This window comes from Bicyclus anynana, chromosome 12 (assembly GCF_947172395.1).
Source record: "Bicyclus anynana chromosome 12, ilBicAnyn1.1, whole genome shotgun sequence".
NCBI classification, from domain to species: domain Eukaryota; kingdom Metazoa; phylum Arthropoda; class Insecta; order Lepidoptera; family Nymphalidae; genus Bicyclus; species Bicyclus anynana.
This window is the reverse complement of record NC_069094.1, coordinates 14381308-14409267: the sequence shown is the minus strand read 5'-3', so window position 1 is coordinate 14409267 and position 27960 is coordinate 14381308. Positions and strand designations below refer to the sequence as shown.

Sequence of the window (27960 nt, the reverse complement as noted above, 5' to 3'; positions counted from 1 at the left end):
TGAGTACGAACATAACGAGCTATTGTTTTGGTTCCGGATACTTTTAATGTTAACAACTTGAACGACTTCTGCTCCTTATGAAGTTCGCTACTGTTTTCGCTGGTTATTTTGTTACTAACGATTTTCCGCATTTTCCCGTAGAACTTTCTTCCTTATTTCAATCCATCACAATTTTAGGGTATTTCTATTATAAATACTTAATTTATAATAGGAGGTATATGAAATTTAATATAAAGATTTTTTAAATTCATAAATCATATCTTTACTAGCGGACTTGTGTGGCTCCGTTTGCGTGAATTTTTGTTCTTCAAAAATCCCACAGATGGCGTTTATTTTTCAGCGTAAAGAATAGTTTTTGTAGTAATCCAAGGTAGATATATTTTATCTCCATTTAAAATTAAATTAAGTAACACACATACTACATACTTACACACTTTGTCATTATTATAGGTGTAAAAATGTAATACACAGACTAGATGTAAAAATCTGAATTAAGAACGTAATTACTCTTGCCTCTGCTGCACGCAGCTCTACGTCACGTTGCATGAACAATTGGACTATCGTGAGTGTTATTCATATTAATTGATTATGAAACACGGCTAAAACTCACGTGATATTAGGTCGGAGTGTGCCCGACTAGTTTCGAACCCATACGGGGCCCTTAGTCATGAGCTGGTTCTTCAAACTCAGTTCAGTTTGGATCGTGCCGCGATGCAAGAACCAGATCATGTCTAAGGGCTCCGTATGGGTTCGAAACTAGTCGGGCATACTCCGACCTAATATCACGTAAGTTTTAGCCGTGTTTCATAATCAATTAATATGAACACTTAAGATTAAAACCCCGCATAGTTTGAGTACTAGTTATTTGAAATTCAAAATAATCTTGTTTGAATCAGTATAACTGACGTTATTTTAAACGATAGCGATATAGTTATCCGAAAAATTACCAAAGCCCATTTGCACGTGTAAATGGGGGTTAACACATACAACAACATAAGGTTGATTTTGGAAAAGATATACTAATTATGCATCTGCAATGTCGGCAGAATTTGCATCTTGGCAGTTTGGTAAAACAGTCAAAACAGGTTTTTTTGAAAGATTCGATGATTCTATCTCATTTGTTATTTTTTTTTTCAGAAAAATGTGATGGAAAGTCTGCCACCCGATGAAAAGGCATCGCAAGCCCCCGCGAGAGCCGGATGGGGACGTCCCCTGGAATTTATATTAGCATGCCTGGGGTATGCCGTGGGACTAGGCAATGTGTGGCGATTCCCTTACCTCTGCTACAGGAATGGCGGAGGTAAGTTTGAATTCACTGTAGCATGCTATTGCTACAAGCCTACAAGAATGGTGGAGGCTTTGTTTATTCTTTACAAGTTAGCCCTTGATTACAATCTCACCTGATGGTAAGCGATGATGCAATCTAAGCTGGGAAAGCGGACTAACTTGTTAGGAGGAGGATGAAAATCCACACCCGTTTCGTTTTCTACACGACATCGTATCGAAACGCTTGGTGGTCTTTGTCGGTAGAGTGGTAACTAGCCACGGCCAAAGCCTCCCACCAGCCAAAGAACTTTAATATAGTCGAAATGCCAGCGACAGCCAGACCTTCGTCATTTTATAAAAGTTGAAAGTTTGTCAGCTCATGTGCCTGCTATAGATAAATACCGTGATCAAGTATGGAGTTTGGACCGTGGTGGCTTTGGGAGATAGCAGGTTTCAAGGATCCAGCCCCTTAGCTAAAGTATAAAGTGTAATTTTTTATATACGTTCATCGGCATAATATGAGAAATGATATCCCTATTCTCCAGACACTTGGCTTAATGGCAACCCCTCGCTAAAGATCCTTGAAGTTTCATATTAGTGTTGTTGAAGGGTTTCCGCGATGCTAAGATGCTGGGAATATATTATGCCGAGGAAAACATAAAGAAAATATACTTAGAAGGTTGATATTAATTGATTATGAAACACGGCTAAAACTAACGTGATATTACGTCGGAGTATGCCCGACTAGTTTCGAACCCATAAGGGGCCCTTAGTCATGAGCTGGTTCTTGCATCGCGGCACGATCCAAACTGAAAAAATTCTAAAATTAGAAGGTTGAGTTGGATCCTTAAAACCTGTTACCTCATAAAGAGACCACGGTCCAAACTCCACAATTGGCTACCTACCGTATTTACTTATGGTAGGGTCATGAGCTGACAACAGCTTTTATAAAATATTGAAGGTCTGGGGTTTAAAGGCTCTTAGACATACGTCATATTAGCATGCTCGGATATGCCGTGGGACTGGCCAATTCGTTGAATAGAAATTTCTTAAAATATCCTCTTATTGCAGTAAAAATACTCATCATAATAAGTAAGATAATATTTTTTTCATATATAAAAGTACAAAGTTACGTGGTACAAAGACACAATGGCAGAAAAAAAGAGAGATTTCAGAATACTATTTCAACATAGACATTATTTACGCTCCCTTAAGCGTCGGAAAGTATGTACCTACAAAGGAAAACATAGGAAGTATTACCGGGAATTTTATTCTATAAAGTAACATGCTACGTATACACGACCGAACATGCTCGATATTAGTATTAAGTTCATTTGCGCATAAGAATACGTGGACTCACTGTGAAATCAACATACGAGTAACTCAAAGAGTAAATTAATATATTGGGGTAACTCTCTTCGAACATGTATACGGACTTATTAGGTTTTTTTATTTACAATACTATCATGACTTAAAACGATAATGAAGAACGATAATAAACTTTGATAATGGTAACACATAAAAAATAAATCCAAAATTTTAATTTTATTCAGTCTATTATTATTACTATTATGGGAAATATAAAAAGAAATTCATGTGATTTTTACAGGTACAATAAGCGTAGTCTGTAGTAAATAAACTTTGTTGTTTTGAAATCGGAAGACCACACGACTAAATGTCTTTTTATTAAAACCAAAATCCTCGATATCCTCATCGAGCATGTGTGGACGTGTGTGGAGACTTTAAACTTTTCCCTGTTGGTACGAGCTTAACAAAACAGAATTTTTACTCACTCGCCACAGAACCACAGAGAAAAGATAATATTATTCGCCTTACAAATCTTGTTTTAGCTTATTGTTCTAAGCTCGACTCGTGGACTTTGTTTGATCAAATAATGCGCTGTCTGTAAGCTTTATGTAATACTAGCCTGCAACTCCGTTCGCGTGACATCCTGTTTTTCACAAATACCGTTGAAACCAAAGATTTTATTATAGAGATAAGTCACTAGTGCGTCAAAACTGAGGCGAACAAAAGTCTTGATTTGAGACAAACTGTCTTAATTTCATTGAGTCGCATAGTAGGTAAAGAATGAAAGTATTTATACAAATTATACCTAAATATACACATACATTGTCGAGTTGTGTGTTAAGTAACTTTGAAACTGTATATACATAAATATATAATAGAATTAAACACAAAATTGGCATAGCCCCTGTCATTCTGAGATGAGGAGGAGGAACGAACGAATAAGGCTCCTGGCACATACTTTTCGTTTGTTTAGAAGAGAAATATCCTTTGAAAGTCGCCGTGGTCCAAGACTTGCTGGTAAGAGGCTTCAGCCGTGGCTAGTTAGCTAACAGCAAAGACATATCGTCAAGCGATTTAGGTGCAATATATAATTTGGTGGTTACAAATGGTTCTGGATCTCAGATTCTGGGAAAGTTAGGAGCCAGATATTTTAGTAAATGATATTTCAAAGTGTTAGCTTTGTTATGACTATACAAATTACACAATTTGTAAAACTTTTCTCGATAGATAATTTTTTTGAAAAATACATGTTTTGCTCTCACATTTTGCTTTCAATCTCAGGAAAAGCAAACTTATTCTCTTAATTTTTTGTTTTGTATAGAAAATTACGTATATATCTTGAACATGGCCATTTTGTTTTTCGTTATGTTGTTTAATTTACTTGCAATTAGGTAAAAATGGTTTTGGCGCTCACGTCATAAAATTTGCGTCGCGCGTCAATCGCTCCGTGCTTTTCACTCACGTGAAAGTCATAATTCGGCGTCTCGCTTGCGCTTCGAATTTTATCCATATCGTACCGACGTGCTGCGCGCTGTTTTTTGATTGTAGTCAAGGCCTAACTTGTAGAGAATAAAAAAATGGACAGCTACTTTACCTTAAATTAAAAAAAAAACAAATATTTATTAAATCATGTTACGATAGTATGTTTTGTTTCAGGTGCATTTTTGATACCCTTCTTCATAATGTTGGTACTAATTGGACTGCCGATATTCTACTTGGAGCTTTATATCGGACAGTACAGCGCTTTGGGCCCCATCAAAGCGTTTAGCTCTATTGCCCCCTTCTTCGGAGGCCTGGGCTATTGCACGCTCGTAGTGATCAGCTTGATCTTAGTGTATTACATGATCATAGTCGCTTGGACCATATTCTATACATTTATATCCATTGGTGGCAACATGGCTTGGGGATCTTGTGTAAACGATTTCAATACTGATGGTACGTATTAATTAAATCTATACTAATATTATATATTTTTACGATATTTATTTAACTACCCGATAATGATTATTCTTTTCTTTTGTTAATTATTTTTGTTCTTAAATATTGTATTATGTAATAATAACCAGTGCACAGTAAAACCAACTGTGGTTTGTGTTGCACCATAGTTAGGCTTAATTAAAATGTGTTTTTCGTAGAATAATAAATAAATAAATAAATAATAAATAAACAAAATAAACCTGAAGAGTTTGTTTGTTTATCTGCTTAATCTCAGGAACTACTGGTCCGATTTAAAATATTCTTTCAGTGTTAGATAGCTTATTTATCGAGGAAGGATAAAGGCTATATAGTATCCCCGTATTCTTACGGGAACGGGAATCACGCGGGTAGAACCGTTTTAAATATGATTTACTAGCAGATGCCCGTGACTTCGTCCGCCATTAGACCTCTTTAATCTGGTCCTCTCGATAAAACTGTTCTTAGCATACGTCTACTAACTATTACCTACCTCTCTGCCAAAATTCATTTTTGGACGTCAAGCGGTTTTTGATATTTCGTGATGTGTAAGCTTTCCATGTATTTGTATTTGCCATAAAATATTTTTAACAAAAAGACTGAACCGACACCGTTTACTATAGATACCTACTACAAACCACCGCAAAAAACAATCACCAAACAAAACAATGTCAACAGAAAACAGATAAATAATATGCACAAAATAACCGAATATTATCAAATTTACGTTTATTTCGGACTATTGATTTTATACGTCATCAACCCATATTCGGCTCACTGCTGAGCTCGAGTCTCCTCTCAGAATGAGAGGGGTTAGGCCAATAGTCCACCACGCTGGCCCAATGCGGATTGGCAGACTTCACACACGCAGAGAATTAAGATAATTCTCTGGTATGCAGGTTTCCTCACGATGTTTTCCTTCACCGATTGAGACACGTGATATTAAATTTTTTTTTTTTTTTTTATAATCTGTAGTATAATGCCAATTTATAAGATATCTACAAATGGGTGGACAAGTCTTTCCCTCCGTTTATCCACCGGGGATAATATATCCACCGGCGTGCCCATGCTCGGAGAGTAGATAAAACGAGTTTGAGGGATAAACGTTTTATCCTCTCCCCGTGGATAAAATTCTCCCTTGCCCATGCTAGCCCTGCTGAGATGCATTACCTACCTACTCTAAAAAGTGTAAAATAATATCGAACCCATGTCCTTTCTATTGATCGGTGACGGCGTTATACCAAATAGGCTTTTTGTTTTAGGTACGATTTTAAATAAACTAAATTGAAATCGCTTTATCCGTTCAGGAGCTATGGTGTCACAGACATACTGACATACGGACAGACAGACACGTCAAACTTATAACACCCCACTTTTTGCCTCGGGGGTTAAAAAAGGAAAGTACTATTTTGACACTATGCACCGTGTTAAAAAAAAAACTGAATTCACACGGCGATTATGAAGCATCCCATGTTTTGTTTGAACCTAAAAATAACACGCAATAGTTTGGGGTGATGTTATTTTATTAGAGATGAACAAATATCAGCTAAAAGTATTTAAATGCATGTAACACACATTTGTTTTCTTTTCCAATGCAAATACTATAAAAATAAACACACACATTTTGTATTCAATTCTTACTTTTTTTTTAAATTATCGTGAGTGTTATTCATAATATTAGTTTATTATAAAACACGGCTGAAACTCTTGTGATAAAACGTAGGAGTATGCCTGACTTGTTTCGAACCCACACGGGACCCTTAGTCATGAGCTGCGCTTGCTGTGCACGTATAGGTATGGATAAAAATATCGTGAGGAAACCTGCATATCAGAGAATTTTCTTAATTCTCTACGTGTGTGAAGTCTGCCAATACGCATTGCGCCAGCGTGGTTGACTAAGGCCTAGCCTCTCTCATTCTGATAGGAGACTCGTGCTTAACAGTGAGCTGAATATGGGCTACTAATTATGATATGATTGTAGAAATTACAACAGTTAAAAGATTTCTTTTCATGGCGCAAGCTCGCCAACAAGCATTAAAGCAGCATGGTGGGTTTCATCTCATGAGTTCTCCCTAATGTTTGCCACAGACGATCAACTAAGCTCACACGTCTGCAGTGCTAACGGCTTGACAACTGATAAAACTGATCGTGTGTTGGTTGTGTTGAGCATGACATCATGCCGATCGCGACCAACACAGTCGTTTTTATCGGACGTCAAGCCGTTAGCGCTGCAGGCATGTTAGATTACTTGATCGTCAGTGGCTGACGTCAAATAAGGGAAGCCTGCCTGCTTAAATAGGCTGATAATGATGATGATGAAGTACATTTAATAAAACTTTTTATTGCAAAATTTAAATAAAAACATAAAACACAATCATAATATCCTTGATAATGAAATTTAGATCTCAAAATTGAAATAAATCTCCATACACACATAAATGAAATATTATTTCCTCTTTCGATCGTAAAATGCACATTTGAGTTGAGTCGTATAATATTTTATGACTGACGAGTAGATTGTAATCGTGAAGAATATTATGTGCATTTAAGAAAGGCTAGCTTTTGGTTACCAAAGATTATGAAAAAAAAATCTCAATTCGACGCGTGTTTCTTTTTATAATATTTCGTCGTCATCAGCCCATATTCGGCTCACTGCTGAGCTCAAGTCTCCTCTCAGAATGAGAGGGGTCAGGCCAATAGTCCACCACGCTGGCCTAATGCGGATTAACAGACTTCACACACGCAGAGAATTAAGATAATTCTCTGTGTGTCTGTATGCAGGTTTACTCACGATGTTTTCCTTCACTGATTGAGACACGTGATATTTAATTCCTTAAAATGCACACAACTGAAAAGTTGGAGGTCCGTTGGAGGTCGGTTGGAGGAGCTCCGGAATCGGAGGCAGTGTTCATATCCACTGGACTATTACGGCTCTCATATTTGTTATAATATTTGTTACCTCATAATTTCGTCATTTAGTAACCAATTTTTAAAATTCATTTTTTGTTTGAAAGAGTAAGTATAACTTCCAAATTGGTCCCATTTCAGTTTTTTTTAAATCGGTTAAATAATTACGTGTTAAAAGCAAAATAACTGAAATACGTCTTTGAATGAGTTCAATTTTTATCTTATATAGATTATGTCAATATATATACCATTAAAAATAGATCCTGTGACAGACAGACAAACCCCATGTTTTCATAATTTTTCATTTCATAAATAAAGGATAGTTTTTGTATTTATTTGTAAAATTAACCAACAATCGCAAGTTTGTAGTTTATCATGTCATCATCATCACCCAGGGCCGGCCGTCCATACGGTGAACGGAGCAGTCGCTATAGGCGCCAAATCCTAGAGAGCGTCGAAATGATAATCCTACTCAACCGTAGACGGTACTGCGCCTGGTTTTTAATTGGTCACCCCAGAGTATCTTCGTGTTCCATTCTTACTTTACACTCATAATTTGGTATAGGTATCTACATATTATTAGGAACAAACAGGAGAGGCACCACAATTGGATCTCGCTCCATTTATAAATTTACTTCGGGCCGGCGCTGTAGCAACCCATATTCGGCTCTCTGCTCACAGCAGTCTCGAGACTCCTCTCAGAATGAGAGGGGTCTCGAGACTCCTGACACGCTTGCCCAATCACACAATTGACAGACTTCACACACGTAGCGAATCAAGAAAATTCGTATGCAGGTTTCCTCACGATGTTTTTTTCACCATTTGAGACACGTGATATTTAATTTCTTAAAATGCACATAACTGAAAACTTGGAGGTGCATGCCTCGGGGAATCGAACCTACGCCCTCTGGAATTGGGCTAAATCATATCCACTGGGCTATCACGGCTCTCATGTACATTCATTTAATAGTTATCCGATTAATGTGTATTGAATCAGCTTGTTACAGCGGTTCGTACGACAAGGATTGTCGAGTCAACAACACGGGTGCGGCGACAGATCTCACATACTACATGCGGCGGTGTATGAGCATCGGCGAGATATGCGAGATGAGCAACTTACAGCCTTACGATAACTTGCACTGCTGGAACGGCACGCATACCACTCCTTGGTTCTATAACGTCAGAAGGGTCCTGGCATCTGAGGAGTATTATAAGTAAGCTATCTGACTACGCATTCAGACTCAAAATACATATAATTTACTATCGTAACTCATTATCATCATCAATATCAACCCGTGTTCGTCTCACCGTTGAGTACAAGTCTTTTTTTATCTTGGATAGGCTTGCCTACAATCATGCCTGATGGTAAGCAATGATGAGGTCTAAGATGATGCGCGCTTGCCTAGAAGATGCCTATTCACACTTGCCCTGAACGTGCACAAATTGTAGGTGTCAGGAAACACAGACACCGGTAGGGCATTCCACATCTTACCAGTTCTAATTAGAAACGTTAACGCAAAAGGTTTTGCGGGTTGACTGAATGTCGACAACAAAGGGATGCCATTTTTAGAATGGGGATGGAGGAACAAGATGATACAGTTCCTGTGCACACTCTCCGAAGTGTATCCGGTAAAAGACCCCTAGACAGGGGACGTTGCGCCGGTGTTGTAAACTTTGCAGTTTCGTCCGTGTCAACGGTTCATCACTGCATTCGTCTAGCGCGACGATCATCCGAGTCTAATGCAGCGAGCTGATAATTAGCAGCCCCATCCCATAGGTGACTTCAGTACTCCATGCTGGTTCGAACCTGTGCCTGATAAAGGGTGAGAAATCGTTCTGATGTAAAGTACCGCTTTACCTTTTTAAGATGCCTAATTTTTTAACTCTAAAGTAACTAAAGTCTTGGCCTTATTCTCGATGCATTTCCCGAATATATTTCCAGCTAAATACTATTCTCCTTTTACATCAATTACACTAATATTATGAAGGAATTTTGAGTCAACTATTGTTGTTCCGATAGTTGTTTCAGTCTTAAAATGAAATATTTGACCAAAACCCTAAGAAGCTTTCGCTTAACTGCTGGATCAGGGGTCGGATACAGAGGGCAGTGATTCTTGAGACGACGTGTATAGTGAGGAGGTCCCTCACTCTAGACCCCCGACCACCGGTTGCTTGGACACTCAAATGTCCAGCAGTGGAAGGGTTGATATTTTTTTACAAACTTTTTATGGTGTTCGGTTAAGTGCGTGTTTTTACTCGTAGTTAACTGATGACTTCTGCCGGTTTGCTCTACTGTAAGCCGTATAAAATAACTTGTTCCAATACGTGTACAAAATAATATATACTTGACTTGTTTTCTTGCAGTGAACGTGTTCTAGGGAGAGGAGGTGCAACATGGTCAAGTTGGGGTACGATGCAATGGCATTTGGTCGGATGCCTGTTCTTTTGCTGGGTGGTGGCCTTCCTGTGTATTATCAAGGTATCTACGATACAAGGTCTATGATACAATATTATGTATTTTGACGGCCTCCGTGGCGCAGTATGCGCGGTGGATTTACAAGACGGAGGTCCTGGTTCGATTCCCGGCTGGGCCGATAAAGGTTTTCTTAATAAATATAGGTTCTTAATATAGGTTCTCACACTTAAAGGTTTTCTAAATAAAGTGTGAGAGGCTACGGCCGAGGCTAGTTGCCGCCCTACTGGCAAAGATATACCGCAAAGTGATTTACTGTTCCGGTACGATGTCGTGTAGAAACCGAAAGGGGTGTGGATTTTCTTCCTACTCCTAACAAGTTAGCCAGCTTACTATCAGGTGAGATTGTAGTCACGGGTTAACTTGTAAAGTATAAAAAAAAGTATCATAATTACTCACAGAAATTTCTTATTTTTTAATTGATCATTTTCATATATTTTTTTTAGTTTCTAGCTTTTCTGCGTGGCTTTACTCTTATAAAACACATACAGCATATATTTAAGTTATATGTTTATAAAGCTTTTTTGCATTTTGGGCTATATAACACTGAAATTATTTTTTAATTCGAACCATAGCTTCTGAGATTAACCTACATAATTGTGTAAACAAACATACATTATGTTGTGCAGAGAATAACGAATTTTCTGTACAATGTAAACTATAAAAAAAATTGTTGAATAATGTTATTATTTAGATAACTTTGTGTAATAATATGTTTAAGGTTAGTTTGTAAAAAAAATCCTTGAAAGTAACTTTAATTTTAAGTTTTCGACTTTAACTACCACCATTAATTTAAATTGAATTATAACATAACTTGACGTTTCAAAAGTGCTTGTAAATTAAGGCTAAATGAAATAAATGAATTTTTAATTTTTGATTTTGTTTTTATTTTCCTCTTTTAGGGTGTGCAATCAGCCGGGAAGGTGGTATACTTCACGTCGCTTTTCCCCTACGTCATGTTGACGGCTTTACTCATCAGAGGGGTCACCTTGGAAGGCGCGGGAGAAGGAATCCTATTCTACCTCTTACCTGATTGGGAGATCCTGTTAACTGCAAGAGTATGGGGAGATGCTGCGTCTCAGGTAAATTTGAGATTTATTTTCAGGCAGTCACAGATATTTTTTAATTAATTAATTAATTAATTTTAATTCGTAAATCAAAATCGTAAAATTTTTGTTATAATATATGAACAAACTCTTTTTGACTCTGCTATAAAAAAACCAACAACCGACTTTATAAAATATATACTATTTATACGATTTTTGTAAAACAGATTAAGAAAGATATCTAGAAGCAAGTGGTAACCTTTTTAGACAATTTTCAGGGGGTATATTTGCTATCTCATATAGGAGACTCGAGCTCAGCATTGAGCCGAATGGCTCACTTCTGAGCTCAAGTCTCCTTCCTTCCTTCTGAGCTAAAGTTTTGGTTCCTGGGCCCAAAGACTATTAAGATTTGCTAGAATTTCACAGCACAGGGTATATAACATGTTCTTAACAAGCCCTGGAAAGAGTTGTTAGTCTGTTAAATGTTTTTCCACTTAACGTAAGGTATTTTCATTATCAACCCATATTCGGCTCACAGCTGAGCTCGAGTCTCCTCTCAAAATGAGAATTAAGAAAACTCTCTGGTATGCAGGTTTCCTCATATATGTTTTTCCTTCACCGTTTGAGACACGTAATGTATAACTGTACAAAATTATATCGACATATAAATAAAAATATAATAACCAATATTTTGAGTTTTACAAAGTAATTTATGTTAAGTAAACCTCAGAGTAACACAATTATGTGTTAATTAAATTAAGTACTGTTTAAATCTGCTCCAAAAAGCTATTCGGTCGCCCATTAAACTTTGAAAACTTTGACGAACATAAATCCTTTTGCAGGATTTATTGAAAACAATTTCGTATTAAGGCTGATCGTACATATTTTCTTGCATAATTATACCTTATCAAAACATACACTATGCTGGTGTAATAACAACACGATGTCATTTTCTAAGGGTCTGTTACAGCCCTTATTTTTATCATCATCATCATCATCATTATCAGCCGATGGACGTGCTCTGCTGAACATGCCTCTTGCATGGACTTCCAAGCACAACGGTATCGAGCCGCCAGCATTCAGCGGCCATTTTTTATGTCTTCGTCATTTTGTAAAATTTGAAAATGTCAATGAATTGATGTATATGTATAATCGACCCATCGCAATGATGATTTTAATTCCAAATGCCGCGCACGATGTAAGTACCATGGTAGGGGTAAAGGATAAAAATAAAAGTCAAGTAATATGATATAACAGTAAGTCACCTTACCTACTATCACTTAACTAGTTTTAATGATCGTCGTTGTACTCATGTCTCGATATTTAGCTCCAAAAATACAGTTTGACTTGATGGCATCCATTCTACCCACAATAGTTCAAACTCCAGGTGTTGTCTAACGTACCTACGTTAGACAACACCTTACGAAGACTTACCTTTGTAAGGAGCAAGAGGTATAAATTTTCACTTTTATAAAATCACGATCAATGTATCACTCTTTTGCACCCGAAATCGTTATTAGAAAATTACTTAGTCATAATTCTGCACTGAAGATGTCGTCTTGCAAAAAATACATCTCATATCTTTGAAATAATCGTAAGTATAGCAGTGAATACAAATCGATGAATATTCATATTTAGACTTAATAGGCTACCGGATGTTGTATTGTATGGCAATCTAAAAATGTCACAAGAAATTCAATACATAAAATATATTCAGTGAACACAAATGTGCAATCACCTTTAGTATTTCCTTGTCATACATAAATAAACACCCTAAGACTAATCAAGTCGAAAATACGAACAAATTGTGCGGCTATTAATAAAAAGTTTCAAATTTATTCACACTGTTTTATAGAAAGCAAATTTTCACAGCATTTTTACGTAATTTTTTTACACAGCTACTGAGCGACTTTAGCAACTTTGTCGGAAATAACTTAGCAAGCTTCTCGCTTTGCTTCCCCGCAATCTTAAAGGAAAGTTAAAGTTTTAGTTCGGCTATCAAAACGCTAAACAAGTATGTTTTCAATACATTTGCTCGGATATAAGCTTTTATTTTGCCGTTATCAAAATGTGAGAGATAATTTCCTACTTACTTTAATTACAATGTGGTGTGATTGAGTAACAAACATCAGCTAACCTTTCCAAATTTCTCAGATAGATTAGATAAAATAACCTATTATATTATGTAATCTTTAGGGTTCCATATACGTTAAGGGTAAAACGGGATCTGTTAGCGATAGAGGGCAAATGTTACGTCTTTAATGAGAGCATGCGTCACTCATTGACAGCTTATTTAAAATCCAATGACTTAACCACGCAGCCCAGTGGATATGGCCTCCGCCTTCTATTCCGGAGGGTGTGCGTTCGGATTCGGTCCGGGGCATGCACCTCCAACTTTTCAGTTGTGTGCATTTTAACAAATTAAATATCACGTGTCTCAAACGATGGAGGAAAATCGTGAGGAAACCTACATACCAGAGAATTTTCTTAATTCTCTGCGTATGTCTGTGTCTGCGCATTGGGCCAGCGTGGTGGATTATTGGCCTAACCCTTCATTTGGAGAGGACACTCGAGCTCAGCAGTGAGTTGATAATGATGATGATGATGAAATCTGTGTTTCATTGAGCCTGGCCTTAACAGGATCTTATTACTAAGACTTCGCTGTTGGTCCGTCTGTCCGTGTGTCGGTCACCTGGATGTATCTTATGAACCGTGATACAGTAATAGTACTTAAATAAAAGAACAGTAAAAAGTAAGAAGGTTGAAAGCAAATACTAAATAGTATCTATACTAATATTATAAATCTGAAGAGTTTGTTTCTTTGATTGATTGAACGCGCTAATCTCAGGAAGTACTGGTCCGATTTGAAAAATTGTATCAGTGTTAGATAGCCCATTTATCGAGCTAGGCTATATATTATCCCCGTATTTCTACGGGAACTGGAACCACGCGAGTGAAACCGCGCGGCGTTAGCTAGTACATAATATAATAACAAATGTAAATCAAGTTTACTTTTAATTAACTAACTACTAACTTTGTTTTCTAGATCTTCTATTCGTTCGGTGTTGCTTGCGGCTCCTTAATAACTTTGGCGTCGTACAACAACTTTACCAACAACTGTCAGTTCGACGCCATATTCGTCTGTCTCTCCAACTTCGGGACCTCCATTTATGCTGGCTTCGCAATATTCTCCGTGCTTGGTTTCCAAGCTCAAATGATGGGGGTCAGCGTTGACGGTGAGTACCTAATCTTTAATTTTTAAGCACCTTCAGTACATACGCTAGCTTTTTTTTTTTTTATTCTTTACAAGTTAGCCCTTGACTACAGGTCTCACCTGATGGTAAGTGATGATGCAGTTTAAGATGGAAGCGGGCTAACTTGTTAGGAGGAGGATAAAAATCCACAGCCCTTTCGGTTTCTACACGGCATCGTACCGGAACGCTAAATCGCTTGGCGGTACGTCTTTGCCGGTAGGGTGGTAATTAGCCATGGCCGAAGCCTCCCACCAGCCAGACCTGGACAAATTAAGAAAATCTCAATCTGCCCAGCCGGGGATCGAACCCAGGACCTCAGTTTTGTAAATCCACCGCGCATACCACTGCGCCACGGAGGCCGTCAAAATAATTCTTTCGTAATTCGTTCGGCTTGGCTAATTCGTTCGTAAAACTCCCGATGGACCGCGCGGGCCGGGTGGTAGCGCACCGCGTACCCGCACAATCCTTCCCTCTGACCCGCGCGTACGACTTCACACCCACGCAGTCCTTTCCCCCCGTCGCCCGCATATCATGGGAGTGTCAAAATCATCAAATCCGAGCTGTTTCTGAGGATTTCCTGAAAATGTTCGTTTTATGTATTCTTTTACTCCACTGCACTGTAAGTCATCTTGTAAATCTAAAAATTCTTAGACAAACAATACGCTATGCAAATAAAAACGCTTTTGCTCGGTGAGCGTGCAGCGGTGTACTGGAGCCAATCAGACGGGATTAAACAACTCCATTAGATCAATATACACACCGGTTCTGTATTATTCGTATGGAAAGTTTATCTTTAACAAACACCAGAATAAAATTACTTGTGCGCATCTTAAAATGCATCCAAAAAGTGATGCTTATTTTGCTTTTTACCCTTCTGCAAGAAGGGTTATGTTTTTCGAGCGTATCTTTTATGTATGTATTGTTATCGCCGCATTGCAACGACTTGCGGTAAGGACGGCTTCAGTGTGCTCGTGGCGTTCGAGCCGTCCAAATCTCTAGTTGTGTAATTCTTTATGGGTTACTTGGGATAGGCGGGGAGAGTGACTTGAGTGGAAAAGGGGAGTGTTAGATATCTGTCAAAGGCGCCTTTAACCCTACCGCTAGTTCACAAGTGCGTGACTTCACTTAAGGTCATTCTCTGCCATTCCAGGGTCTTATTTTGGATACAGTTTGATTTGTTAATTAAGTTGTCCTGACAAATGTTGTGAATCATAACCTTTGTTCGACATAGGTTTTTTTTATTTTTGTAATCACCTCTGAGTCTGTTAAAAGTATGTATTCTTTGTGGGGGAGATTCCACCAGGGAATAACTCATTGGACAGTATATAATAGGTGCTGGTAAAGCAAAACTTTTTAGACATAATTTTATTAGATAAAAATAACATTTTTGTTGTATTCGTAAAAGGTAAACTTTTCCTACGAAATAATATAAAACCATGTATTTATGACTCATTAAATTAATTTGCTTTATTTGTTACGCATTCAATAAAAAAAAATCAACCGACTTCAAAAACATAAAACGTACCGACTAAACTAAAAAGCGTAAAATAACATCATATCATGTTCTACATGTTAATCAGTTTGAAGACGGTGCTAACCCAATGATGTATTAATTCAAGCCATGTTAGGATATCACAAAGATTTAGGGTTTCTTTCATATATTCTTTCAGAAATGACTTAAATTAATATAACATCGTTTTAGCACCGCCTGCCTTTTCTCCAGGATACAATATTCATATCCTGACATGATGACAATAGAACCACCGTCGGAGTATACCCTTTTCAATAAAAAAAGAATTATACAAATCGGTCCAGTCGTCTTCGAGTAATCAAATAACGTACATAAACAACCTTCTCCTTTTTTGAAGTCGGATAATTGTCAGGTAACATAATACCCTTCTTGCAGTCGGGTAAAAAAAGACAGATTGATATTATTTTTTTTTATTCTCTACAAGTTAGCCCTTTACTACAATCTCGATGGTAAGGAATGATGCGATCTAAGATGGAATCTGGCTAACTAGTTAGGAGGAGGATGAAAATCCATACCCCTTTCGGTTTCTACTCGACATCGTCTTCATCATCTTTGTCGGTAGGGTGGTAACTAGCCACGGCTGAAGCCTCCCACCAGCCACACCTGGACCAATTAAGAAAACCTCAATCAGCCCAGCCGGGGATCGAACCCAGGACCTCCGTCAAGTAAATCCACCGCGCATAACACTGCGCCACGGAGGCCGCCATGATATTATAAAAACATTTTTGTAATTTACCTTGTAGTGTTTAAAATCCAATCAAATTTTTTACCTTAGAAGCGAGTATTTGAAAACTTTATCAATCAAACAAAGCATGTCCCGAATCTGCTGTTACGCGAACAAAGTTACGGGGTTCGTTGGCACAAAACAAAACGCTGCCTCGTATTGATCCGCTGAGTTGATTAATCCATACGGACCGGTGCGCGCCACGGGCTATAGCAAACAACTCCACGTTCGAGCGTTCGATTAACCGTAATTTTTCAACTACCCTCGCTGCTGTAAATAAACATGTGCATTGTTTAACCTGTTTTGTAGTGCCTGTGAGATCGTTTTACCGCAAATATCAATCAAATAACCAGAGCCGTTTGTAATTAATAAACAAGTTAGCCAATAGTTGAGAAACCTATACAATTTTTACACGACTGCAAGGAAGGGTTGTTTTTTGCAAGTACATTTTATTTATATGTAAATGTACTTTATACCTTCCAAACGACTGAATGGATTTCAACAATAGTAAGTATAGTTAGATTTTGAAAATCCTTCTGTCCTTACATAGGTGTAGAAAAATGATGGATTGTAGAAATAGGCTACTCGCCTGCTGTACAAAATTATGAAGATTTTTTGCATTTAGGCAGTTTAGATGCCTAGAAACTCTAATCACATGTTTATTTGTAAAAATAATCTCGTAGTTGTAATATTGTTATAAAACAAAATTGTATTTTTATCACGTCACCGCAAACGCCAATCATAAACTGTGACGTCATTCGCTACAATGCCTCGGTTTGTGATTGGCGCTTGCGGCGACGTGATATATCACATCACTACAAACACCAATCACGCTTTTATCTCTATGAATGACGTCACTTGCTAATGAATAATAATGATTCGGCGGCAAAAAATTTACGTAGATTATTTTCATTTATATTAAATTTTTTACTTGTTATTATTGACGGGACAAAATAAAATATAGTTTATAATACTTCCATAATTCAGATTAAACACTGCTTACAAAGAGGCAAGTAGCCTATTGACGTGAAAATAGGCATGAGCAATATTGACTCATTTCTCCAGTGTTGTGACTAACAACAAACTCGAAAGGATTCACCAAACAGAACATGAATTTAGCGCGGGTTAGAGCGCTATACTAACGCCACGCTATAGCGACGAAATTGTGTTGTACTATGACGTAATTAGCTGCCAAACAATCCTAACACCCTAACAGAGCGTTGCGTAATTAAGCCAGCTATCACTCTGTAGAATATGTCGTAATATTTACGGGACACCCTGTATATAGAACCACTTATAGGACTTGTAAATACTGTAGCACTGTTAGCAATCATAGTAGCTGCGAGATAAATGGATAGCGCAAATAATACACATTAATAGATCACTGTTGCTATCCAATTTGGTAATGTTTGCTCGAGTTAATTCAATTTTGAAACTGCGTTACCCGAGTTGTGACACTTAACTGGCGTGCGACTGTATTCGCTTTCATGAAATTGAATGATTAGTGATTGAAACTGTTATCTAGTAATTATCACATTCGATACTATACACGATCAGCTAGCCTATTCACTGTTTTGGTCTATAATATCAACGTACCTATTAAAATTAACATCAAATCAATTGACAAATTGAAATCTATAACTCGTGCGCGTTAACTTGACATAGTACAAACATCATTCGAACCAGGTGTCAAGTTAATCTGCACGAGCAGTACGTACTGTACGATATCGACCAGTATCACGGGATGACATTTGCTACATTTAATCTCAATTTCTTATATTAAGTCAATAGCAAACGTCAAAGATAGTGAATTAGTCTGCTGAGGTCACTTACGGTCAGAATAACAAAAAAAGATGTCTTATTTTTGACTTTTCTAACGTGTGAAGAGCAGAACTTCGACTTGGTTTAGTATTAAAGGGAGGTGAATAGCTAACTAGTCCAAGGTTCAATCATTACGGCGTAATTTTGACCAACAATACATCACATCTGACCGTAATAGAGATTTAATAAACATTATCAGAGAATATCTGGCATTTATAATAATACTGTACTAATACTGATAATATTATTATCGTCTATTATACGTATTTAAATAAGTAATTCTTATATCGCGTACTTCGGAAACTATGTAGGTATTAACTATTTGCATTAAATTATACGTGTATCTAACCTACCTAGGTATTTAGATAAGGTTTTGCTTTTTAAGTTTCTCTCACGCATTAAATCTCCTACCTGACCTACGGATCCTAGAGCTTATTAGAAGACTCAAAGTCACTCAGCGGGCGATCGAGTTATACTTGATGTTTTTCTGTATTTCCGATTTTATATGGGTTTTGGTGGTGGACCACTCCAGGGTTAATATAAATTGTTCATGTTTTAAGTAGTATTTTTTTAAAATTGATAGTGGACTATTTATTTTATATTATGTATAAAACAGGTGAAAATATAATATATGGGAATGAAAAAGAGGTCATAAGTTTACATCCATTTCCATTCGTACGAAGTCGCGGGCGTCCGCAAATATATGATACCTATAATACTGTTTTCTTTATTTAGATGTGGCTGAGCACGGACCGGGTTTGGCATTCGTGGCGTACCCCGAAGCGTTGCTTCAGATGCCAATACCTCAGTTTTGGTCTATCTTGTTCTTCTTCATGCTCTTCATCCTTGGGCTTGGCTGCCAGTTTGCTGGCATCGAAGCCATCAACACTGCCATTGTGGACCAATGGCCTCAACTTAGGAAGCGATACTGGATGGTAAGCTATGAGGAAATAAACCAATAATTGTTTATATATTTTTTTATTCTTTACAAATTAGCCCTTGACCACAAACTCACCTGGTAAGTGATGATGCAATCTAAGATGGAAGCAGGCTAACTTGATAGGAGTAGGATGAAAATCGATGTCAGATTCATCAAAACAGAGTTCCTCCAAATCCTAACCTCTTAACGGGAGCTTTAACTTACCGCACTGCTCCAATACGAGTTTATTTTCCAGGTAGACATGGTACAATTTTAAAATTCTAACTTTGATTTTGTCTATGCAGGTGACGGCTGGGACCTGCTTCACGTGTTTCCTTCTGGGATTGCCTATGTGCTTCAGCGGCGGAGTATTTATGTTAACGCTGCTAGATATCAACACCGCCTCCTGGGCTGTACTGTTGATTGGTATGGCTGAGGTGAGTTTGTGTTTCTGTTCACGCTGCTAAGATATATGAACACCGCCTCCTGGGCTTGTTGATTGGTATGGTATGGCTAAGGTGAGTTTGTGTTTCTGTTCACGCTGCTAAATATTAACACCTCTTCCTGGGCTATACAGTATAACTCAGGAGAGTATATATGATACTAGCAGATAACCGCAACTTTGTTTTACTTTCTATCTGTCTATATACTTCTCTGTCTCCGTGTAAATCACTCAATAAACATAGCTTTATAAAAAAAACAACCGTTAAAACAAATCGCATTTTGCCAGCTTGAGTCTGAGAGCTTGCAAATTAAATTATAACATGGACTCGTTTAAGTAATTCCAAGACAATCTTTCCGAGCTGAACTTGCCCTAAAGTATTTTGCTCAGTTCGTTGTTCCCGGGGATCTTTTTAGTCGGAGAGCGTGTGGAAATTATTCGGTGTTTGACTATTTAGATTTTTTTTTCTGCTATAAGTAAAATAACTATAAGCAGATGTGTTCAGCGATAACTTCGCTTTTCGAGTGTATTCCCCAGTAAGAATATGCCGTCTTTGTTTTAAAGGTTAGTTTTAAATAACATGCTTTCTTTTAAGCCTGATCTGATAAGTTGTAAATCAATTAGAAAAAAAAAATGAAAAATTATGTGGTGAATAGAGATGTACCTACCTACTCGTGTAAATCTTAAGATCTCGTTGTATGATTGAATGTTGTTATGAGGAAATCACACGGGTAATCATCAATCAGCTAATAAATGTAAATCAAGTAGCAGTGATTTCAAAATTAATTATTATCTATTTTTAATTAAGATAATGCTGGCAAAATTACTGGCACATGAGGTTTTAGATTTTTACATTTTTTTATTTTAGTATCACCGTCATAAAATAGCATATTTATTTAAATTTGTAAGTTAATCATTTGTAACTATTAACATTATATACATTATTAAAAGTAAACTAATCTAAAACTAACTTTTACTACCTATATATGTAATATAAATAAAAAATTAAAAAAGGAAATATATAATTTACATTTTGGATCTAATATTTTTGTGGTATTTGAAACTACTTTTTCAAAAATTTACGAATACAGAGTACGTCACTAGCTCTTTGACTACAGGTATTTTGTCCCCAATCTTTTTAGACAGGATCCAATGAATATTAATTTATTCTTATCCACCGAGTATCTCTTGCGAGGCCGCGGGTGATATGGAGTTTCTGTAAAGCACGATCATGTTTAAATCGCCTTGGCTTTAAGTAATTTGTTTGAGACACGTCTTCTCTTTGTTACTGCAATTCACTCTTATTCACGGCAATGCTCCTGGCATACGCGATTACATTTAGAGCACGTTTATTTTTTAACGTGCGTTTTGAATATCGCCGCAACTCTGCGCTCAAATTGAGCCAGGACTTAGTTATAAAAATATTTTATTTGAATACTAGTTGACGCCCGCGACTTAGTCCGCGTGGAATTTAGTTTTTCACATATTTCTCGGGAACCATGGATTTTTTTGGGATAAAAAGTAGCCTATGTATTAATCCGGACGATAATCTATCTCTGCTTCAAATTTCAGATGATTCGGTTTAGTAGTCGAGGCGTGAAAGAGTAACAAACATTCTTACCATCAAAATCATCAGGTTTTCGCGGGAATTCTTAGATTTTTTTGGGATAAAAAGTAGCTTATGTGTGTAACCCAGAGTAAAATCTACTTCCATTCTAAATTTCAACCAAATTGCTTCAGTAGTAGCGGCGTTAAAGAGTAACAAACATCTAAACAAACATACATCCATACGAACTTTCGCGTTCATAATATTAATAGGATTATTAAAAACCAATGTTTCATGTCGCGTCTGTCTGTTCTTAATAAACCCGAAAAACTACATTAGATTTTTTAAATACATAATTTGTCTAGGTTTTATTAAATCGGTTGCAATATGAGGATAATAAGTATTGTTTCAAGTGTTCAAGCCAGCGGGGAAATTTAATCATAAACACTTTCAAACATTCCATCATAATCCGCGAGATAATTAACAAAAATGTCTTGTGAGATATTTGTCTTTTAGGGATGTACAAAAAATTATGCGGTGGCACTTTATCTTCTAAAACAACTATCGAGTACAAATAAAGTTTTCACCAATTTTCTCGCAGACAAAGCCACGGGTACCCGCTTTTTTGAAAATACAATGTTAAGCCTTGAATTTAATTTAATATTATAATTTTGTAGTGCGCTGCCGTGTCTTGGAGTTACGGCATCAACCGAGCCATAAGTGACTTGGCGTCCATGAACATGAAGCTCGGCATTGTAATGCGAACGTACTGGAAAGCTACTTGGACGGCCATTGTGCCTGTTGCTAGCATGGTGAGTATAAATTAACTTTTCTATACTAATATACAGGGTGTTCAAGATGCACAGCATAATCAATTAGTCAACTACGTTCAAGAGTGTTATTTAACTCTAGAGTTATATTCTTTATGGAAAATTAATTAAAAACGTCTTAGGAACATGTGTTCTAAGATGAATATTTTTCGAGTTAATATTTCTTTTGCTTTTATACTACATATGTTTAAGAGTATTTCCCATAACTCTAGGGTTATATTTTTTATGGAAAAATTAATTAAAAACTTCTAAGGAACATGTGTTCTAAGATGAATATTTTCTGAGTTAAAAATATTTCTTTTGTAAATAGATTTTAAATTGCGTCCCATAAATCGCGTCCTCATATTATGACTTAGCCAAACTTATTCATTGATAAATGTAGAATATTTTATTGAAGTAGCATACTAGTGAAGTGTGGAGTACCAGTTTCAATATTTCGTCGATATCGACAGTCTTACCACTACGATTACGTATTTTAAAATGCAAGGATAGATGTGTGTTACATAGATGGAATTTGAATTACTTTGTATGAAAACATTAAAACTTAAAAGTTAGAGGCCGGATTCGAATCTAAGGCCTCCGAATCGAAGACAAAGGTCATATCCACTGGGCTATCATGGCACTGGTCGACTCGACTTCTCTATAAACCACCGATACCCAAAGTGGTCCCAGGTGGAACCCCCTACGGAAGATTCGGCGGGGAAGTAGCTATCAAAAATTAAAGTTGGCCTAAATAACTTATTCCCTGGACAATTTTACTTTTTGACATCCACTCACAGCATAACCAATTAGTCAACTACGTAATCAATTCTCACTTTTTTTTTGAAAAATTTCGTAATTTTTGCGGAATTTTGGATAGAAATTTAGCAAAGGGTCCAATGATAACAGTTAAATTAGAAAGTGGTCTATAAGAAAAAAATGTTTGAGAACCTCTGCTCTAAACTGTAATTAATATAATCACGTTGTTTTACAGAGTGTCTTAATATTCGTGTTCCTAAACTGGACGGCACCGGCCTACGAGGACTACATATTTCCCTTATTTGCCGAGCTGCTTGGATGGGCTATTGGACTGTCCACTCTTGTATTCTTTCCTGTTGGTATTGGCTGGGCCTTTTATAAAGGATACGTAAGTTTATCAATCTATTTTCACATCATATTAAAAATCTGTACAATTATCTTTTATTACTCGCTTTATATTAGCTTCACTTGTAACTATGTGTGTAAGAAAATCTTGGAATCTTAATTTGACCCACTTCCCGGTCTTCGATTAGGATGAAATTTTGCACACGCTCTGAGTTGTGATGACAATACATGACTAGGTAAGAAACGTCATTACAAATCCAATATGGAGGCCTCCTCAAGATGGCGAACAGGCTGTTTGAATGATATGAATATCAATTGAAAAGGTTTAACATACTGGTTAACATTCATTAATCTATTACTCGGTGAAGATGTAGCTTAAGGATGGTAGAAAAATTTACAAAGAGATTTTTTTACAACCTTAATAACTGACAAACTTTACCTCTATATAATATTAGTATAGATCTGTTGAGTTACCTTTTACATTGAATTACGAACACCTACTAGTTTTTTTTTTTATAATACAATATGCTCGTATTCACAATCCGCTAAATAAGGCAAAAAAGCAGTATGGCCATACCACCCTTTTCTCTAAACAATTCAAGTCATTTTCGACCTCTAAAACTAGAAGCCTGAACTGGAAGTATTCAATATATATGTTGTGTTAATTCACAGAGTGGCAAAGATTTGTTCACACCAACACCGCTATGGAAGCCAGCAGGTAAGATAGAGCCAACGCCTGACACGATTCTGACCAACGGTGGGTCGCCCGCTGAATATGACAATATTGCTTACATATCTTGAAATTGGATCAAGTTGATATGGAATTGCACAATTAGGAGGAAATAATATAGACGTAACTTGTATTCGGAAGATATGGATTTTATGGGAAACGTATCTTTTAAAATAAAACCAAAAAACGATCTTGAATTCATTTGTAAAAGAAGAATTCTTTAAGGGGCATTCCATTTTTTTAGTTATTGTATCAGTAAATACTATTAGTACTAAGAAGGTTTAAACGAGAGTTATGAGGTAGAAGGAACAAAAAGATTTTAACAAATATTACGGGTATGTTAGATACGTTTAAATAGCATGTCCAGTATTATGATATAAAAACTGAAGTATAACTAATCTATTGCTAAACGAGCTTACAATGACAGTGTTATGCTTAGATATAATTTATAAAATACCTATATTAATAATTTAATTGGATTTATATGTATAAACTACACCCTGTCTTGTAAATTTTTAACCAATAAAGTGACTATGACTATTATAAAGTTAGTAATTTACTACTACTAAATTTAGTAAATCTCGCATTTTACTATTATTTAAACTGTCATGAAATAAACGAATATTGTTTTGTTGTTGTATTTTATAATTGTTGCACGTTAATTTTAAATAAAATCTGTAAATAATAATTTATTGTTTTTCTTATTCTTGACCGCATTTTTTAGTTTTATTTATAACGTTTTGAACAAAAGTGCCAATAGCATATTTTTTTACAATTCGTCTATTTACTATATATAATACAAGATAATCATGTCTGATGGTAAATAATGACGCCGCTTAAAAGCTAAAGTGGAACGCGCTTGCCTAGAAGGCGTCTATTAAGTTTTGACGAAGACACATTTCTAGGTGGTAGCGAAACGGAAGCAGAAATCCGCAAAAATACGCTACCAATGAAGAATTATAGCGTTCTCAGGATATTGACAACGGATGTGTGCAAATTAATGCAACACATAGATCAAAGTTTTTTTTTTATTCTTTACCAGTTAGCCCTTGACTACAATCTCACCTGATGGTAAGTGATGATGCAGTCAGTCTAAGACGGAAGCAGGCTAACTTGTTAGGAGGAGAATGAAAATCCACACCCCTTTTCGGTTTCTACACGACATCGTACCGGAACGCTAAATCGCTTGGCGGTACGTCTTTGCCGGTAGGGTGGTAACTAGCCACGGCCGAAGCATCCCACCAGCCAGACCTGGACCAATTAAAAAAAATCTCAATCGGCCAAATCGGAGATCGAACCCAGGACCTCCGTCTTGTAAATCCACCGCGCATATCACTGCGCCACGGAGGTCGTCAAAGTGGTCAAGAAGATAAGAATCCTAGTGCGGAGATCACAAATAATCATAATCACAAAGTAATGTATTTTACTGGTCATTTTTAACAGTTATGTCAACTGTTTTATATACTTTATTGCAACAAATCAGCATCATGATCCGGAGTGCGGAACTTTGAAAAGCTTTCCAAAAGAGTGCTAAATATAAACAATGCCAAAGTTGTCGAGTCTTAATGCCTACGTCAGAACAAATTTGCACCTGCTCCGCAAACTTCCAGCCTTACATTTCTTACTCTGAATTTCAGTCAGATGCAATTTGCAAAGTTTACGGTCGTTATTTTTGCTCATAACTTATTTGTTTGTGTTTGAATTAAGTATTTTTTTTTTATTTCGACGACAGGTTGACCTGATTGCGATCTTATATGAAAATATATTTTCTTGGCAATTCAATGCATTGCCAGTTACCGCAGTTTGTATAATAAAGAAGCTTGACGTCGCACTCAAAAGATATAGCCCAGTCAAATAAAGAAATTAAAGTGTTCAACTTCAGAATGAGAGATTCTGTATGCACCGTCATTTTGGTGTTCTAAAAGTTTTCTCTTTTTCTTTTATTCTTTACAAGTTAGCCCTTGACTACAATCTCACCTGATGGTAAGTGATGATGCAATCTAAGATGGAAGCGGGCTAACTTGGTTGGAGTAGGATGAAACTCCACACTCCTTTCGGTTTCCACACGACATGGTACCGGAACGCTAAATCGCTTGGCGGTACGTCTTTTTCGGTAGGGTGGTAACTAGCCACGGCCGAAGCCTCCCAGCAGCCAGACCTGGACCAACTAAAAAAATCTCAATCGGCCCAGCTGAGGATCGAACCCAGGACCTCCGTCTTGCAAATAAACCGCGCATACCACTGCGCCACGGAGGCCGTTTTCTCAAAATTCTTATAAAACTTGTGTCTGCATCGTAAGCTGTTATTGTTTTTATTTAAGTTATTTAAGATCACAAGAATAAGTTTAACGCGATTATGTAGCTTCAATGATTCTTGCATTTATTATTCAAATTATACAGTAGGTACCAAAGTCACCGACATAGCTCAACAAGTTGCGAAGCTCAACATAGTTCGATTAGCCGATGGACGTTGGGGTCCCAAAGTGCTGGAATGGCGACCCCGCACCAGTAAGGGCAGTGTTGGCCGACCCCCCACCAGGTGGATTGACGACATCAAGCAAGTCGCAGTGATTCGCTGAATGCAGGTGGCTCAGTATCGTACTGTTTGGAAGTCCCTACAAAAGGCCTATGTCCTGCAGTGGACGTCCATCGGCTGATATGATGTTGATGATGACAGTAGATATAAATATTTGCAACAAGTTGTTGTATTGCAAAATTTTCACACATTTTGTTATTTTGTGATCGTTCTAATATTTTTTTTATTACCTACTTACTCGTATTATAAAAATCGACGTGCAAAATGGAGTAAAATAACAGTAGAGCAAGGCACTGTGACTATGCACACTTTTTTATGGGCGTTAAAAAGCGTTCAAATCAATACTTCTTTACTTTATAAAGATAAAAAGTTTGTTTGTTTGATTGAACGCGCTAATCTCAGGAGCCACTGGTTCGATTTGAAGAATTCTTTCAGTGTTAGATAGCCCATTTATCTAGGAAGACTATAGGCTATATATTATCCCTGTCTTCCTACGGGAACGGGGACCACGCGGGTAAAACCGCGCGGCGTCTGCTTTTAGAATAAAAAGTTAAGAACGTCTATTTCCAACACCCAAAATTAAAAATGCAACACAGGTCGAAAAAAGCGTCGCGTTTGTAAAACACTGACGTAAATACATAATAAAAACATAATTATACTTGGAATAGCATTTGTTCTATTTTGTCATAGTAAACAAAATGTTCAATGTGTATAAAAATCACGTTCTTAAAGTCTAGAGTTAACAATCTATTAGTAATCAGGAGTCAACGCAAAACGCCTTGGGCCTTTAACGCCTTGTTCACAGTTCCTACAAAGCGGATTACGTGGATTTTGTGTACGTTTATTTTCGTCACTAGATTTACTCTACGCTAAATAATACAAAAATGTGATGAGGGTGCAAAAATAAAGGTACCTACGTCCACGTAGCAGAAAATAAAATAAAAAGAAATCTTGCCTCATAGTAAGCAATGTATTCCTAAATATACCAGATAGGTAGTTAATGGTAGTCACTATTCAAAGTCACTATGTATAAAGAATTTTGAAACTACATTACAAATAATGTTAGGTTTGACCCTTCTGCGCCTGAAACATTTATATTTATAGATTTGAAAATTGATTTCAATGCTGGATAGCCTGGATAATAATAATAATAATAATAATAATTTTACGCATACAAAATAGCAGAGTAAAGCTAGTAAAATCATCATATCAACCAATATTGGGCTCACTGCTGAGCTCGAGTCTCCTCTCAGAATGAGAGGGATTAGGCCATTAGTCCACCACGCTGGCCCAATGCGGATTGGCTGACTTCACACACGCAGAAAATTGAGAAAATTCTCCGGTGTGCAGGTTTCCTCACGATGTTTTTCCTTCACCGTTTGAGACGCATGATATTTAATCTCTTAAAATGCACACAACTGAAAAGTTGGTGGTGCATGCCCCGGACCGGAATCGAACCCACGCCCTCCGAAACCGGAGGCTATCACGGCTCTCGGCTAATAAAATTTAAAACCATTGAATCCAACTTAAGACCAAACCCAGAACTCTCCGAAAATAGAACCAAGATCCTCACCCATACCGCAATACTCCAT

General features: G+C 37.0%; 1 protein-coding gene across 1 annotated transcript; it reads left to right on the top strand.

The window, feature by feature from the left end:
• Positions 1-667: 667 nt before the first annotated feature.
• LOC112043811 (sodium- and chloride-dependent glycine transporter 1-like) lies at positions 668-23904 on the top strand. The gene is made up of 12 exons (XM_052884811.1): positions 668-742; positions 1138-1300; positions 4231-4509; positions 8432-8648; positions 9799-9913; positions 10810-10989; positions 14000-14189; positions 19019-19218; positions 19508-19639; positions 21868-22002; positions 22994-23146; positions 23776-23904. Exons 1-12 carry the CDS (start codon positions 668-670, stop codon positions 23902-23904), a joined length of 1968 nt encoding a protein of 655 aa, XP_052740771.1.
• Positions 23905-27960: the final 4056 nt, after the last annotated feature.

Excerpts from the sequence above, each read along its gene's own strand:
- LOC112043811 (XM_052884811.1), top strand. The coding sequence starts at position 668 with ATGAGCTGGTTCTTCAAACTCAGTTCAGTTTGGATCGTGCCGCGATGC. Across the intron at positions 10,990-13,999 it reads GGGGAGATGCTGCGTCTCAG|ATCTTCTATTCGTTCGGTGT; the intron begins GTAAATTTGAGA and ends TTTGTTTTCTAG. Across the intron at positions 19,219-19,507 it reads TTAGGAAGCGATACTGGATG|GTGACGGCTGGGACCTGCTT; the intron begins GTAAGCTATGAG and ends TTGTCTATGCAG.